The 17,066-nt window shown below is 37.9% G+C and overlaps 2 protein-coding genes across 2 annotated transcripts; one reads left to right on the top strand and one right to left on the bottom strand.

Moving 5' to 3' along the window:
• Positions 1-155: 155 nt before the first annotated feature.
• Positions 156-6,455, top strand: LOC111436246 (isopentenyl-diphosphate Delta-isomerase I-like). The gene is made up of 6 exons (XM_023073989.1): positions 156-479; positions 1,350-1,405; positions 1,771-1,862; positions 2,559-2,661; positions 5,472-5,609; positions 5,982-6,455. Exons 1-6 carry the CDS (start codon positions 265-267, stop codon positions 6,233-6,235), a joined length of 858 nt encoding a protein of 285 aa, XP_022929757.1. The 5' UTR covers positions 156-264; the 3' UTR covers positions 6,236-6,455.
• A 2,403-nt stretch (positions 6,456-8,858) lies between these two features.
• On the bottom strand, positions 8,859-16,817 carry LOC111436192 (putative lysine-specific demethylase JMJ16). The gene is made up of 13 exons (XM_023073914.1): positions 16,389-16,817; positions 15,564-15,620; positions 15,146-15,458; positions 14,989-15,060; positions 14,675-14,752; positions 14,030-14,554; positions 12,681-12,908; positions 12,306-12,467; positions 11,738-12,106; positions 10,249-11,503; positions 10,065-10,168; positions 9,567-9,764; positions 8,859-9,406 (listed from the first exon to the last, which is right to left on the bottom strand). The coding sequence occupies exons 3-13, from the start codon at positions 15,452-15,454 to the stop codon at positions 9,095-9,097; spliced, it is 3,612 nt and encodes a 1,203-aa protein (XP_022929682.1). The 5' UTR covers positions 15,455-15,458; positions 15,564-15,620; positions 16,389-16,817; the 3' UTR covers positions 8,859-9,094.
• Between the last annotated feature and the right edge of the window lie 249 nt (positions 16,818-17,066).

Genomic DNA, 17,066 nt, shown 5'->3' with positions numbered 1-17,066 from the left:
TAATGTTATTTTTGTGTTAGTTGGGTTGACCGGATAAAAAATGATCCATTTGTAACGAGCTGAATCGAAAATTTGAGTCAAACTCAACTAAAATAAAAAATAAAAAAAAAGCAATAAATATCCAAATTCACGAATTGAGAAATTTACAAATTGGTGAGTCGCGACGTGAGACAGCGGGGCCGTTGTTCACACCACCTCCGATCTTCTTCAAAAGGCGATTTGCAGGTCATTTGATCCTCAAATGGTGGATTCCCCAATTCCCCAATGTTTCTAATAACCTCTCACCTCCTCAAAACCCCTCTCTCTTTCCCCCCTCCCATTTCCTTCTCTTCCAAATGTCGTTTCGCTTCTTCTGTTTCCGCCCCTCGCACCCTCTTCGCTAGGGTCTCCCGCTGCTCTCTCTCCACCAACACTACCATGGATTCCGCTGCTGATGCTTCCATGGATGCCGTCCAGAGGCGCCTTATGTTCGATGACGAGTGCGTTTCTTCTTAATTCCCCTTCCCTTCCCGATTTCTGTTCTGGGTTTCTTTTGTTTCGTCTTAATTTTGAATTCTTTTTGTTTGCTTGAGTTCTTTTGATTTCCGTTTCTACCATGGATGCTGATCTTTGTCTTCTTATTGTTGTTTGGCTTCTGGAAGGAGTTCCATTGTTTTGTTAAATTGCTGAGGATTCTGTTTTCTAGCCGTATAAAAGCTTTGTCTAGTTTGAGAGTTTTATGAATGCAGAAGTTCATTGTTCATGGATGGTTGTGAATGTCTAAATATTTGGCAGGCCAGGAGTAAGAAATTGCTACTTGCTGCTCTACTCTAAGAATCCAGCCATTTAAGTGTGGCTATTGGTTAAATCTTTGAAATTAATCAAGCTTGAGGGCTTTGGTGGAACCCACATTGAATTAAATTAAGGGTTCTTTGTGTTTATCAGCAAATTCCATATTGGTGAAGTTAAGTTTGAATTAATGGTGCATGAGCTAAGGTAGATGGCCATTTGTTAGTCACATGGACAAGAATTCAAAGGCACCTTATTGTGAACCATGGTGGCCATATGAGAAATTATTGGATATTTGTGATACCAAAATCTAGATACCCCACATTTACCTACAGTCCTATATATTGAAACTTTCTATATCACTATTCATTTAGGATTAGTTTAATTTATCTTTGCATATGAACTTACTCTTTCTGCCTAGTGATTTTCATTTCAAGATTGACTTCCAAGCTCAATTTTATTCGCCTTGTTTTCTTGTTACTTTTCTTCTTTCTTTAGAGATTTCTATCATTGTGCTCTGATTGATTAATGGCGTAATCATGCCAGAAATTGATGAATTCTCTTTAATTGAAACCTTGCAGATGCATTCTGGTGGATGAAAGTGATAATATTGTTGGTCACGATTCTAAATATAATTGTAAGTACTGCCTGGGTAACCCTCATTTTGTTTATTATGTTATGTATCTTTAAGCAGACTTTTAAACCTCGAACCCAGCGAGGCAAAAAGGGTTTGTTTATCGATTGACTCATTATTTTTGTATTTTGAACAAATAAGTATGTTATACTTTTTTTTCAAATGGACGTGGATGTAAATGTTCTGTACCCCTTGTATTTCCACCTCGCTTCTCCTCCTTTTCCCCTAATTAAGCTATGAATTTGTAGGATTTCAACTTAAAATATCGATGAGGCATTGCAAAGCACCTATTTCTCCTTGTGTTTCTTCTTGTTGTTCAAACTTTTATTCTGATCATCTTGTTTTCTTTTTGGTCTTATAATTTGTAGGTCACTTGATGGATAATATTGAGTCAAACAAAGCACTCCATAGAGCCTTCAGTGTCTTCTTATTTAACAATAAATTTGAGTTGCTTCTTCAGGTATGTAGTTACAATAATTTGGATCTTAATGTGTATACTTCCAGCATGGGGTTGCATGTTCTCTTCCGTTTTTTTAGACCATCTCCAACCATTAATTAACTCATACTAAAACCATCTTCATTTTGTTTCCTTCCCCAAAAGGAAGAATTAAAAAACGTACTAAAGGAGATAAAAGCTGGCTCTTTTCTTGACACTTGAACAGCTTCTGCCTATACCAAATACACAAATAGAACGCATGACATTAGACCAGGTGAGAACGAGCAATGGAACTCAAAATGAACTTCCCGCGTGATCTCATGCTTCAGCGCATGGAAGTGGCGATGGACCACTTATCCTCATGTGTGACATGTGCGGCTTATTCAAGCAAACAGCCAATGAAACTTATCTCTCTTTAGCTCTACCTGGGATTGGTGGTGTTGACAAAAGGCCACCTCGAAGTGATGGCCTAAATTTCAAACCATAGCATCACTTGAAAGAAATTCATAACAACCACAGAGAATTCAAAATGATGTTGTAATAACCTATGATATAATACTGTTTTAGTATTTCTTATATTTCTTACAGACACTTAGGCATGCATGAAAGTCATGAACCAAAAGGGAAAAGGACTGATAAATCCCTAGATCTAATGCATTTACACTGGCATACATATAATATATGCTGTAACAAACTTTTTTTTTCTTCTTTTTTTGTTAGCAACGTTCTGCGACAAAAGTAACATTCCCCCTTGTTTGGACGAACACCTGCTGCAGCCATCCATTGTACAGAGAATCAGAGCTTATTGAGGAGGATGCACTTGGTATGTGTTGGATTTCCTTTTATGTTATGCATGTATTCCTTATTTATATTTGTAATATTTCTTTCCTTATTGGTTGATGGTCTTTCTTCTATATAAGAGTACCTTGTATTTGTTTTAGATGAGTAAGAAGAAATACAATAATATTATTCTTCTTCCTAAGTTTAAGATGGTATTAGAGCATATGCAACTCCTAGCTGCCTTTAAAACCCTCACCATTTTTTGGAACCATAGTCACCGCCTTTGGAACCCTGGTTGCCATTCTTGACTGGTGCATCCTACTTCTATCGTTGTTGGTTTAATTTTCCTTGACCCATATGTTTCTATCGTCACATTCCGACCATAACTAGGGACCTTCGTGTTCGTCTTCAATCATAACCCATTATTGACTTAGTCAAGACTTTGTATATGGTCTTTGCTAGAGGTGTTTGGGTCTCCGTCGCTCATCTTTGTTGTTCGCCATGGTCCTTGTCATAGTTGTTGCAATTTCGTTGGATCATCACTGAGGATTCCTCACAACCCTAGTTTGTCGTCGTCGTGTCTCTCTGCCACCATCACTGTCTGTGTCTTCTGCCACTGCTTTCAACTTCTGGTTTGTGATTGATTTGCATTCAACATTGGTTCAAGCGTTCGTGTTTGCGACCATTTGGTTATCTGCGGAGGTCTTTATTGTCTGGTTTGGTTTGGTTCAAACTTGGTTGGTTCAATTTGAGATCTAATTCAAATCGGTTCAAGTTCTGATTCCATTCACTATTTGATTGGTTAGGCCAGTTTGGTGAAAAAAAGAAATTTGGTTTCTTTTTTCCAACTAAGGTGATTTTTATGTCATTGTTGTGACTCAAGTTTCTACCTTAAAACGTTTATTTACCAATTCATTTAAAAAATACTAATTGCTCCATTTCATTCCAAACCTTATAGTTAATTCATAGTGATGTTTGGGGTCCTTGAGTTTTGACTCAGTGGTAAAAAGTTGTTTGTTACTTTTATATAGATCACACACATCTATCTTGGGTCTATTTAATTACAAATAGTGTGAGGTTAAAAAATATTTCTATAATCTGATTGAAATCCAATTTCAACTAACAATCAACATTTTACACACTGACAATAGAACTGAGTATTTCAACGGGTACTTGAATGATTTTTTATATCAATATACTTGTTGAGTTACCTATCAACAAAATGGGATTGATTATAAAAAAAAAAAAAATAGGCACTTACGAGAGGTTGCACATGCCATAGTTTTTTCTGTGCATGTTCCTAAGCATTTATGGGAGAAAGCTATACTCACCGCTACCTATCTGATAAATTCCTGTTTAAGTATTAAGTTTTAGTACATCTCTTGAATGCCATGAGACTGATTTTCCAAATGGTCGTACACATTCTGTTCACATACTAGTTTTTTTACGATCAAAACTTAATCACAGGGCTACTAAATGCATATTTTTGGGTTATGCTTCTAATCAAAAGGTGTATAGATGCTTTGATCCTTAGACAAAAAGGTTTTATATGAGCATGGACGTGTGTTTTTTAGAAAACCAACCATATTTGACCTAAAATTCTTTTTCGAGGGAGAATCAAATATAGAAGATAATTCGTGGGATCTATTTGAACCCTTCCTTATGTCATTCATCTCGACTTGTCTATCCTTAGTCCTTTGATATCAAGTATATAAACTTCTCATTTAGGAGGAATAATACTACAAAATGACTCTAGGTCAAATTCCTCAATTAAAGTTTTATACTAGAAGAGCAGTCGATCAAAGGAACGAAGGTCTATTAGTCCCTCTTACGTTCTTCCTAATCTTTCGGATGTTCAAAATGCCTTTCCTATTATTTTTTTTATCTTGATGTTCCTATTGCTATTAGGAAAAGTACTTGAACCTTATCTCATAAGCAAAATTGTCAAATAGTCATAATAGAATTGTTATATTAATTGTCTATGTTGATGATATTATCACAAGTAATGATGAAGATGGATAAGTTTTAAGAACAAATTTGCAAGTGAGTTCCAAATAAGAATCTTGGGGGACCTTGAAATACTTTTTAGAGATGGAGTTTGCTAAGAACTCCTATCGAACCGAATGTCATGCAAGAATTAAAGGCCAAAGACCAAAGACAAAGACAATTCATGCATTCACTTAAACCGATTCATTATGAAGCAGTGGATAGAATTTTGAGATATCTGGAAGGAACTTTAGGCAAAGGTATATTATTTTAGAACCATGATAATTTTCAAGTTGAAGTGTTTACTGATGTAGATGGGGCTGAAAGCATTATGGATAGAAGATCTACTTTTTATAGTTTGTTCTGTTGGAGGAAATTTAGTTACATGGCATAATAGAGAACGAAATGTAGTGGTCAGAAGTAGTGCCGAAGTAAAATTTAGAGCCTTAGCGTATGAAATTTGTGAACGATATGGATTATCACAATACTTAATGAATTGAAATTGTCTAAAAAAACACCTATTCGGGTCTATTGTGACGTCGCCACAACACATAATCCTGTCCTACAAGATAGGAAAAACCAAATGAAGTTGACAAGCATTTCATAAAAGGGAAGATTGATGATGTAATATGCATATCTTATCTTCCGACGACAGAACAAATGACTCAATATGTGAACTAAATCTGTCAAAACGACAACTTGATAACTTATCAACAAGCTGACTATGGAGGATATCCACAAACCAGCTTGAGGAGAAGTGTTGGATTTCCTTTTATGTCTTTTGTATAATTGCTTGTGTATTAGGTATATATCCCTTCTTTATATTTGTAATTTTTCTTTCCTTATTGGTTGATGGATGAGCTGTAGGAGTAAGGAATGCTGCACAGAGAAAACTTTTTGATGAACTTGGCATTGCTGCTGAAGACGTACCAGTCGATCAATTCACATCCATTGGTCGCATACTCTATAAGGCGCCATCTGATGGAAAATGGGGAGAGCATGAGCGTAAATATTCCAACTCTATTGCTATCGTTTTGAATTCATCTGTTCTTCTCTGAATTTATTGACATGTCGTCTGCTTGATTCTGGAAGTCTTTTAGTTTGATCCCTGCCTAAATCAGATGATCAGAGGACTAGTTATTGCACTATATTTAGACTCTTGAATTGAGTTCGTTGAGTCGAGTTTAGTGACGAATATGGCATTAAAAAAGGATCTACATTCAAACTCCTATAATAGTTCTTCACTTGTCGTCGGGTTTTCTGCGGGCGTATTCCTGATCCGTAGATGGTAGAGGCTGTTAAGAACATGTATAAACAGTTTAACCTTTTTGTGTATCCTGATAATTCGACCGTTGCCATATATCTTGTTGCTTGCAGTCGATTATCTCCTATTCGTGGTTCGGAATGTCCATGTGAATCCAAACCCGGACGAAGTGGCGGATATCAAATATGTGAACCAGGAACAGTTGAAAGAACTGGTGAGGAAAGCAGATGCTGGAGAGGGTGGACTGAAGCTCTCACCTTGGTTCAGGCTAGTTGTGAACAGCTTCTTGTATAAATGGTGGGATCATCTTCTGAAAGGAACTCTCAATGAAGTTGTTGACATGAAAACCATTCACAAGCTCACCTGAATCCATTCACTGTGTGTGGTTATTATGATTTAGGAACAAAGATGAGTTCAATAATTGGGATATCGACACAGGTAGACTATTTATGTAACATTTTTCCTTACCTAAATGCTTGAAATTTTAGAAATTCAGACTTTCATCCACAAGTGACCTGAATTTACGATCATATGCGACTTGATCTTAATCTTGAATGAGTAACTCCGAGTAAGAATGACTTTTGTAGTCGATTTATAAGTCTACCATTTTAAATAGATGAGTAATTCTTTTAAGCGTTGATTTTCGGACTTGAACAATGGGTCACATTCTCTCATTGATTCGAGACAAACTTAGTCTATAGTTGAATTATAAATAAATTATTCAGTATAGAATCAATGGTAGTATAGAATCAGTGGTATTAAGATGGAAGATATAACTATAGGGAGAAAATTGTCACGGTTAAAAAAAAATTGATAGCTATTGGTTGTGCTAATTTTGCGGCTCTGTAAAATTTTTGGCAATCACTTGACCATCTCACTCCTTCCTCATTGTTCCTTTGAAAAATCTCATTTCGATCAACGTTGAAAGTGAGATTCGCCGTAAAGATTCTAACATTGTTTCTCTTTATTACTTTGAGATTTAGTTTCCAACTATCCTTCAATCGTCTTAAGAGGTGTTTATTCTTTTATTTTCTACGGCTTAGCACACGATCTAAGCCACTCGAGGCGTCAGCGCACGTATAGCTCGAAGGTTGCTTATCTCAAGCATTGGCTTGCATGCAACTTGGAGGTGGCTTGGAGGTGGCTTACTCTAAGCACTAGCCCACATGCGGCTCGACCCAAGCTGCTCTCTGAAAATGGTATACGTACGGCTTGGACAAGTCACGTCCCTTGCAACTTACTTGGCTATGTCTTTAGTGGCTCCTTTTTAACACAACTTTGACAGCTTAGACGACTCTGTTTTACTATTTTGGATCGTAAGTAGAATGACGATCAGAATTAGGCTAGTAACAACTAAAGAAATTTAGTGACATATGCTTACTGTTAGAATGTCTTTGGACTAGGTTAGATAAATTGTATGCTCTATAACAACACATACTATGTGACTTATCTGTATGTTATTTCTTGTATTATGTTATGTTTATGAAATTTATGTGGTGTACATACTTCTAGTATGTTTATCCATGTATGTTATAATACTATGTTCACATTATCCTCTATAAGACACATGATGAGTCATGTCTGCGAAGGATGAATGACATGTCATGCATGCATATGTATGTCTCATATGAAGGTTATGTCATAAAAGTACAAAAGTACGATGTGCATCGTACCTATGTACAATAATTTATATGTACAATAATTTAAAAATGTGGAACTTCATGCATGTTGTATTATAAGCACAAGATACTTTCCCAGTATGTTTTATGCAAACATGTACACCATGATATGATATGCACTCCTTTCTTTTCGTTGGTTTTCGACAGAATGATTGTATAATAGCTCATAGTCATGTCTAGTGGGTCCATGCATGTGTACGTGAACCATTTGAAAAAAAAAAAATACTATCATCCAACCGTACTAAAAAAACGAAAAAACACTTGAGGAATAGTTACGAAAAATAGATTTCATCATGAACCATGTTGCATGTGATTACATTTTCTGACCTTAACGGTGGAGTCACTTATTGAGTATTTTTAAATACTCATCCACGTTTTAACATTTTTTAGGTAAAAGCAAGAGCCACATGTAGTTAGATTTTTGCATCTAAGTTGTAGTCGTTATGTTGGGATAAACCAACAACATTTTATTTCTAAACTTCATAGATGTTTTTTCTTGTTTTCAATATTTCTTTTGTTTTCAAGTATGTTATTTCTTGTATTTGATAGAAAATATTTTATAAAATGTGAGCGAAGAATTGTGTTGGGACATTTTAACCCTAGTGAGTGTAGACATGATTTGGTAAACGGTCATACACCCCCATATTGACCTGTGCCCAATCTCTGACCCACGTGCCAACCTAAGCCAACTCTTAACGCATGGGACTCAGTCTAGCCACTCTCTCCATCGTGGCTCAAGCTTCGACTCGCTCCTAAGGTCAACATGTGCCTGGCTCAACTAGTTTGGACTTCTTTTTGCTCCAACTCACTCTAATCTACTACAAGTAAAATAACTAAATAAAGTTCCTCAACAACATTAAAAAAAAAAAAAAAAAGTACATTTATTGCTTGGCTTACGTCCTCTGGCTCGTGCACGAGTTGGTCTCTCTTTTCTCATTTTGACCTTGTGGTCAAACTCCCCCAGGCTCCGCTCTGTGGCGCGAAACTGTCTCGAGGTAATGAGATTGCGCTCCTCCTCCTCCCTTTTCTTTCTTTCTTCATTTTCGAGTGAAAGAATCCCAGATAAAGTCGTGTGGGTACGATTGTACATACTTATGATGCACATCCACGAGACAGTTACATTGACACATGTACATGTCTTGTAATACACATCCGACGATTATTATAAGACAGTTACATTATAATTTCAGCTAGAACCGATGGGTATCCAAAGTAGATATAAGCAAAGAATGTAAAAGAAATTGGATTTTATTGAATTTGAACACAAAAGATTTGAGTTTTTCTACACTAAACCTTTGAATAATTTAAAATAAAAAGTTATGAGAGAATGTGTATTATATGTATTGGGTATCATCACCTTACACTCTAAACCCCTTTTGGAACTTAGAATATGAGCATAAGAGATTAAAAGAAGCATGTACAACAAAAAGGACCTCAGCCTGATACCCACCACCACCACCTCTGTATTTACACAAAATTCTGATTAACGCCGCCCTATTTCAGTCAAATCAATCAAAAAAAAAAAAAAAAAAAACCCGAACAATGAATCATCTTCGATGACTTTGAATCTCTTCGTTAAGAAGCCGAGTCAACGCGCCTTGATCGACCGTTGCCCTACTACTATCATTTAAAACGGTATAGAGTAAGTTTAGTTCATCAATGTTTGCCTTCTTCAACAATCCCCTAAGTACTATTATATCGACTCCAGCTTGCCTAGGATCGACCCCCCTATGGTTCCTTTCGGTCGTTTTCATTTCTGTCGATTGAGACAGTTGTGGACTATGTACGTGAGGCCGAGAATAGGGCCGAGAGTCCCAATACTCGCAACATACTCGATTTCGATCCATTGCCTCAATGGCCTGCATAAGTAGAAAGCAAATGCACCTATATCAGAAGCCTATTAAACCATGAATAGGCAGAGTTCACAAGTTCTCCTTTCGGAACAAGCTCATTGCGAGTTTTCGACAATGTCGGTCGGTCGTCCATGCGGTATCGAAAGTTTTTAAGTAATGGGTTTACCTGCACGATTGCCGGTGAAGTGAATCCGAACATTTCTAAGCCATCTAAGCTCCCAGGAGGCTGTAAAGGAGGAAGATTCATTCTACCCAACTTATGTTGCTTTGCAATTTCCTGATTAACTCGATCTCGAATCAGCTCCCAACATCTAGCAGCAGAAACGTGAACGAATACCTCGGATGGACAATGCTCCAAAACAACCTGTCAAGATATTAAAGAATCTAAGTATAATACGTCGCGGGACGATCAAAGATCGCACATTTGAACAACCAGACAGAAGCAATACACAACCGACACGAGAGGGTGGAACTCGACTGCAGTTTAATGACTAAAATACCATAGCCTAAATCATTTGAACTTGGAAACAGGCACAAAATAATGACCAAAACACGACACGAAAGGCCACTCTCTGTGAGCCGAGATGAAGAAAACTCTTGACTAAGAAAAACGACCACGACGAAAAGCAGAAAAGAGCCCTATCTGAGAAGCTCCTAATTTTACCATGAAAAGAGGTCCATCCCGTCCGGCGTCGAGAATTTCAGAAACATAGTAACACAAAGTTGATGGATCTAAAACGCTTATATACTTGACCCTGCTCTTAAATCCTGCAAAATACAACATAAATATGTGGTCAAGATCTGTCTTTTAATATCTAACTAAAACACGAAAGCGGAGATTTTAATACCTTTCGGAAAAATGGCTCGACTGTTCGACCAAGACTTTCCTGAGAGCACGGTTCCATATTCTAAGGGCTCTACATTGCAGTTAATTCTCCGAACTAGCTTCGCCATTCGAGGACCCTTTTGCCTCAAGAATCTGTCCATATTAGCTTGATTGCAGGACAAACTTGCAGTGGTTCTACTAGGGTCCAACACAAAAGAGGTAGCACTTGTTCCCACGTTTCCGTGCCTACCCTCATTCGGTTTTCCCGAGCCACAAGTCTGTGATTTTCGAGAATCGATGTCCGTTGAAGCTGAAAATACTTTATTACTACGACCTAACCCAGCTTCTGAAAAATTGTTGTTCTGAATAGCATTAGCTGTGTTTCTATTTAAAGGAACAACGCTCGATTGGCAATTATTCGATTTTCTTTCAATCAACAAGTTGACTTCCTTTTCTTCGATGGTCGTTGCATCAGTCACCGGGCTGTGCAGACTCGTATTATCATTGTAGTTGCACAGGCTAGCCTTAGAATCAATATCAGAGAAACGATTTGAGGTTTCGAGCGGCTTCACTGATAAACTTTCAGCTACGTCATTTGAAATCGTCTTCTTATGCTCATCACCTTCATCATCACTTAGTAGTATCACATTTTCAGTACACATTTTATCCAAATTCAGAGCATTTGTATCCTCCTTACAGGACTGCGAATCGGTATGCCTCGAATTCGTTGCCACAAGGTCATGGTTTTCATTTTTCACCTCAGATTTATAATTTTGCTGCTCAACTACCTTTCCCGAACCGTTAACGGTAGATAACGTTTTGGCATGATGAGAAGCGCTGTCAATAGCCGTTAGAGCGGGCAATAATGAAGATTGCCTCAAGATTTCTTTCCATTGAGGTTTCCCAAGGGACATGGTCGATGATTGAGAACTCAACTCCCTTGACGTACTGAGTGCCAGACCGAGATTCTGCCTCGCCCACCGGTATACTGCACTTAACTTACCCTCCAATGCTTCAAGAAGAACGTTCAATTCGCTGATGTCGTAGCGGAAGAGAAAAATTCTCTTCTCCCAAGCACAAGAACACAACTGCTTTGCGTGATTCAAGCATACATATTTATCCGGTGAACAATGACACCCGACGGCCGACAGATGCAAGTCAAAGAGGCATGAAATGCACTCTCTCTCGTTAGAGGCGTCAAAGTTGCTCTCCATCTTAATTGCCGTTGAAGAACTGCAAGGAAGGTTCCTCCTTGCACACTCCATCTCGACTCGAGTCTGCCAAACAAAACAATTTTTAGGGATGATATGAATATTCAACTCCGAACGTTGTTTGAAAACGATAATAGAACTCATACTCAATTCATTCATGTCTCTTAGAACTACGAGTTTTAAAATTCGTGAATTCAGACAATAACAGCCAAGTACGGTTATCATACATGGACAAAGAAACCTCTCTTTCGATACACGCTATCCGTAAATATGAGTGACAGGGAGAGAGCAATGGTTTACCTTGAACGCTCTTGCTAAGACGCCATCTTTTCCGCATACATTATTCCATCTTAAGTTATCCAAAGTATTCTTTTTCAGAAAATTTAGTTCCCAATGTGCCCTCACAGCTTCTCGTGCGGCGCCAAGCAATAGCTTATCGTGGGAAATAGTAGTTCTTCGTCCCTGTTCACGATATAATTCTACAGCAATTTGACCATGGGGCAACCAGTCGACTGGAGCTACATTAACTGCCTCTGCACAATTGAAACCGCTGTTGAATCCCGAATGGTATGCACGAGGGAAGGTCAAAACGAACTCTCCGGGATTCTGAATACACCTATATACGGGCACACCCTCGATTTTCAATATAGACGGAGAAAGTTGTGTAACCTGCGCACGGATAGCAGTTTAGACGAACATTTTGGCCAAACATAATTACGAAAAATCAGATTTTTGCAAATATTATTGCCATTTTTAAAACACACTACTACATACAAATATAAATGTGACAAAAACTTGCACTGCTTTCTGCTTGGGGGGAAAATTCCATATAAACCGACGACATTATCATATTAGCGAAGGAACTTGCCAGTTTATGGAGTAAATCGGGCTGTTCTTGAAAGAGGTCAGGTAAATGCTTTTTCATAGCGTCTTCTAGTTTACTGGCACCGTTTCCTGGAACACCATACCAGACTTTGGGATCGCCCCAGTGCATGTAGTTCAGAGAGTAGAGGTGGTGATCTTCAACGTGCTGAAAATTGAAGCGAAAAATCAAAACATAAGCGATCAATTCAAGCAATTATCGAAAAGAAATAAACTAACACTTCATGCCAGGGATTTTTGTGTAGTAATCTACAAATTTAATGTTCATCAGCCTTCACGTGATAGTTTCGTTCAAATAAATGAAGAAACAAAAGAGGACCGACAAAAAGAGTCCACAAAACGGAGACACAAGTAGCCTCACCCAGCAAAATGACGAAAAGCACATCCCGATGTACAGCCATGGTACCAGGACTCCAGATATATTACTGTTCTCATAGCTAAGAACTGATCCAGGAAGCTTCGGAAAGTTGTTGAGGTTCCAGCCAGATTTTACGTACTTCTCTTCATCTGATGTTGAGCCCTCTTGACTGCAACTCTTCGGAAAACCGCTGCCAAACTCTCCAGTTTCCAAATCAGCCCCATAGAGAACCTAGCAAAGAGAGAAACCAGAAATTTTAGATCACTGAATAAGGGTAGTACAAATAAATTACAAGCTTAGTCCCTTAACTTTCAGATTAGCATCGGTTGGTGCCTAAAGTTCAAAAAGTGTCTAGTGGTGTGTCTATTTGGTCCGTGAACTTCCAACTTTGTTTCAAATAGGTCCCTAAATTTTCAAGTGTGTTAGAGATCCTTCATCTATACAATGTTTTTTAAAATTCATAGTCCTACTAGACACAAAATTGAAAATTTAGAGATCTATTAAATCTAAAATTCAACTTTATATCTAATAGATCAATTAACTTTTATAAACTTTAAACATGTCGAGATCTTAACACAAAATTGAAAATTTGAAGACCTATTAGACACTTTTAAAGTTTAGGGATCTGTGAGCCCACATGTAACGGCTCAAGCCCACCGCTAGCAGATACTGTTCTCTTTGGGCTTTCCTTTTTAGGCTTTCCCTCAAGGTTTTTAAAACGCGTCTACTAGGAAGAGGTTTCCACACCCTTATAAAGAGTGTTTCGTTCTCCTCCCAAACCGATGTGGGATCTCACAACCCACCCCCTTCAGGGCCCAGCATCCTCGCTGGCACTTGTTCCTTGATGTGGGACCCCCACCATCTACCCCCCTTCGAGACCCAGCATCCTTACTGGCACACCGCCTCGTGACTACCCCCTTCAAGGAACAGCCTCCTCCCTAGCACATCGCCCGGTGTTTGGCTCTGATACCATTTTTAACGGTAGAGGCCCACCGCTAGCAGATACTGTCCTCTTTGGGCTTTCCCTTTCGGGCTTTCCCTCAAGGTTTTTAAAACGCATCTACTAGGGAGAGGTTTCCACACCCTTATAAAGAGTGTTTCGTTCATAAACCTTCCTTCGACTGATTTAGCCACTTACGAATTGCACAAAGCGCATGCGGAACAGGCAGGCAAAAAAAAAAGTGTGGAGACCCGTCAGCCAGGAAGGAATTTTGTCTATTGATTTTTGACGTTATACACATTTTAAGGTACCGGGACCTTGTAGACACAAATTTGAAAATTCAGGATAAACCAATAAATAAACCTGCAAGAGAAAAACAAAAGAATTCCAAAATTAACACTCAAATACAAACCTCAATCTCTTCCGTTGGTTTCTCTACCATCCGCCAATATTCGCCCTCGATATTTTCCAAAGACGGTTTCCAATGTTCGTTCTCTGGCAGCATCGACGGGTTACAACCCTTTGAAGTATCATCGAGTGGTTTACTAAAATACTGAGACTTAAAGTCTTCTGCATATTTTTGAAACAAAGCTAAAGAAAAATCTGGACCAGGATCAAATCCAAATCTTTCTGCCTCATAAGGCCCAGCATCTCCATTTATTCCATTTAAGATGGTAACATCGACCCCCTTTCGATTACCCCTCCTCCTTTTCCTCCTCATCTGACTGCAAAACCGAGAGTTCTTTCTTAGTGAATCTCGGTTTTGAAGCTTATCAATCCTTTGGACACGCGTTGCAAATTTAGAACTCTCCCAAATATGTTTCTGCTTCAGGGGACATGGAGGCTTCCAAGACGAAGGCGGGACAATACGACAAATCCCATATGGCTCTGCTTTTGCTCGAATGCTCGCTATATATGTCAAAGTATCTCCAAATTCCTGCCATAGTTGTGATAGTTTCGGATATCAGACAATTCACAACAATAAACTTAAAAATCACTTCACAGAAGTAGAGGGAAAAATGTGATGATACACGAATCCAGAAGCACTGATAAACACCTCTTCAGTTGGGTAAAACACAGGTGCATCCTCGAGATTTGGTCGGCACGATTCTTCTGGACGCCATCTCGCAATAACCTGTTCAAGATTCTACTCGATCAAACATTCTCAAGAAAAGGTATTGATAGAAAGAGCAGCAAAAATGGGTATAGTAGGTCAGTTCAAGCTACTAGCCTTTCCCACTATTCTTTGAACTCAAAACCCGGTGCCTGATCGATTTATGTTTCAAGCTAAATTAAGAATTGTGCTTAAAAGTGAAAAAGCGATATAATAAATTAGAAAAGTTGTAAATGAAGGTTGATTCGAGTGATAACCTTTTGGCAATTATTACAATGTGGACATCCACGAATGACTCCCTTCGAAAGAGAAGGTCTTACAGAAAAGTTCTGCAACCGAAACCAAAGGAAATCGATATTAAACCATAATGCAGAATATCACAACAACAATGAAAGAGAACAACCAAAAACCAACCTGATCTAGATGCTTCGTATCAAGCTCGTCATCAGAGCAGTAATCATATTGTCTATAGTTTACACATGGTTTACGCCGAAGGGATCTCGTTACTTTTGCAACATTGGCAACTTCTACCTCACTTTCCACTTTAACTGGCTGTGATTCAGAGACGGTTGCCGACACACTAGCAGGGACACAACCGTCTTGTTTTTCATGATCGTGCACCTTCCCTAGAGAAAAGGATATATATGACTCAAAACCTGGTGGAACCGATGGAAAATCATCGCTATCTTCTTCAACGCAAGCTCTTATAAGCTTTGTCCCCATATCACTGTCCACGAAAAAAAGTAACATTAGTCTTCGAAGTGTTCACTATACAAGGAATTCATCAATCAAAACAATCCCACATCCAACTTTTGAGCTACAAACAGCTTACCTGAAAACAGAGCAACTATGTCGTATGTAAGAAAAACAGTATCCAGTACCACCACATCTGCAAGACAAATCAAACAACTCAGCCCTCCCACTCCCACCAGAAGTAATATCATCGACGATTTTAGCTCACGAAATAGTAACTTGCGAAGTTCTAAAATCGTAGAACGATAACCATGTTCATTTCAAACTCAAACAATCAACACCATGAACAAAAATAAGCACTTGGAACACTAAAAGAAATGACAATATATATCGAACAATCTCGAGTAATAAGACACATTCTCGTAAAAACTAAATAACTGATCAAGAACAAACGACGACGGCAAAAAAGAAAACTGAAGAACATCATATACTTCCTCAATCTACATATAATATGATCATGGGACATACCATCCAGATAATAATAATAAATAAGCTTTTCTTTATTTGGTTACCAAATGAGGCAGTAACAACAACTAAGAACATGGCACACTTTTCATAAAATGAATGAAAAAAAGGATCAGAAACTGAGAATTTTGGTTAAAATATTACTGACAGAGCTCACAGAGATTGGCCAAAGCAACAACACAGTAACATTCATGCAACCCAGAACAATCCAACGAAAACCCATTTTTACATTTTAAAAAAAATAAACAAAACACTCGATCAGGAACAAGGAAAACCTAAATTAGGGCAAAAAAAGGGAATCAAAATCAAAACTGATGAAGGGATTGTTAGAACCCTAATGATCCGATCCAACCCTAAGAACTAATCCAACAAAAACGACCATAACAGTAATTACCCAAATAGAACAAAGAAAAACCCAGATAAGACAAAGAAGACAAACCTTTCAGGGCATGCCCTAGACAATCGAGTCCAAGAAAATTCACCAAGAATCCACCGAAGTTTAAGAGAAGATTAGTAGCTTTTCACAGCATCCGGAAGAATGGAAATAGATTTCATTGAAACAACCAACCCAGAAAAGAAAAAAAAAAAAAACCCTAAACTCAAAAAGGGGTAAACTATGTATACCTAACAGATTAAATGCCCCTTTTCTCCATGGTTTTCTTCTGGGTTTAATTAAAATAATAACCCATTACAAAAGAAAGAAGAAAAAAAAAAGAGATTTTGGAATTAGGGATTTGATTAATGGAAATTAAAAAAATGTAACGAGAATTTAATTGAGATTAATTCGTTAAATTTTGTGTTTTTTTTTTTTGCATCTAGGGAAGGGAGGGGAAGGCGAAGGGGAGAGGGACTGTTAAAAGGGATGAGCGTTTCTTAATTTGGTCAAAACAAAAAAAATAAAAAATAAAAAATATTAAAATATTTTGATATATTTTTTCTATTATTTTGTCTATTCAAATCAGGGAAGGAAAAAGAGGAGGAAAATGTCTGTGTGGGGCCCACCAACTCGTACACGTGGAATGGACCTTGTGTCGTAACGTGGAAGATTTGTGAACTTTTTTTTTTTTTTTTTTTTTTTTTTTTTTTTTTTTTTTTTTTTTTTTTTTTTTTTTTTTTT

This window comes from Cucurbita moschata, unplaced genomic scaffold (genome assembly GCF_002738365.1).
Source record: "Cucurbita moschata cultivar Rifu unplaced genomic scaffold, Cmos_1.0 Cmo_Scf00052, whole genome shotgun sequence".
NCBI lineage: Eukaryota > Viridiplantae > Streptophyta > Magnoliopsida > Cucurbitales > Cucurbitaceae > Cucurbita > Cucurbita moschata.
This window is presented reverse-complemented; position numbering and strand designations above follow the sequence as displayed.

What these genes read in the sequence shown, in the direction of transcription:
- LOC111436246 (XM_023073989.1), top strand. Translation starts at nt 265, where the DNA reads ATGTTTCTAATAACCTCTCACCTCCTCAAAACCCCTCTCTCTTTCCCC. An exon ending in CGCCTTATGTTCGATGACGA is followed by an intron (nt 480 to 1,349) that starts GTGCGTTTCTTC and finishes GAAACCTTGCAG; the next exon opens with ATGCATTCTGGTGGATGAAA. An exon ending in TCACGATTCTAAATATAATT is followed by an intron (nt 1,406 to 1,770) that starts GTAAGTACTGCC and finishes TATAATTTGTAG; the next exon opens with GTCACTTGATGGATAATATT.
- LOC111436192 (XM_023073914.1), bottom strand. Translation starts at nt 15,454, where the DNA reads ATGGGGACAAAGCTTATAAGAGCTTGCGTTGAAGAAGATAGCGATGAT. An exon ending in ATACGAAGCATCTAGATCAG is followed by an intron (nt 15,061 to 15,145) that starts GTTGGTTTTTGG and finishes TTTCGGTTGCAG; the next exon opens with AACTTTTCTGTAAGACCTTC. An exon ending in TCGAGCCATTTTTCCGAAAG is followed by an intron (nt 10,169 to 10,248) that starts GTATTAAAATCT and finishes TGTATTTTGCAG; the next exon opens with GATTTAAGAGCAGGGTCAAG.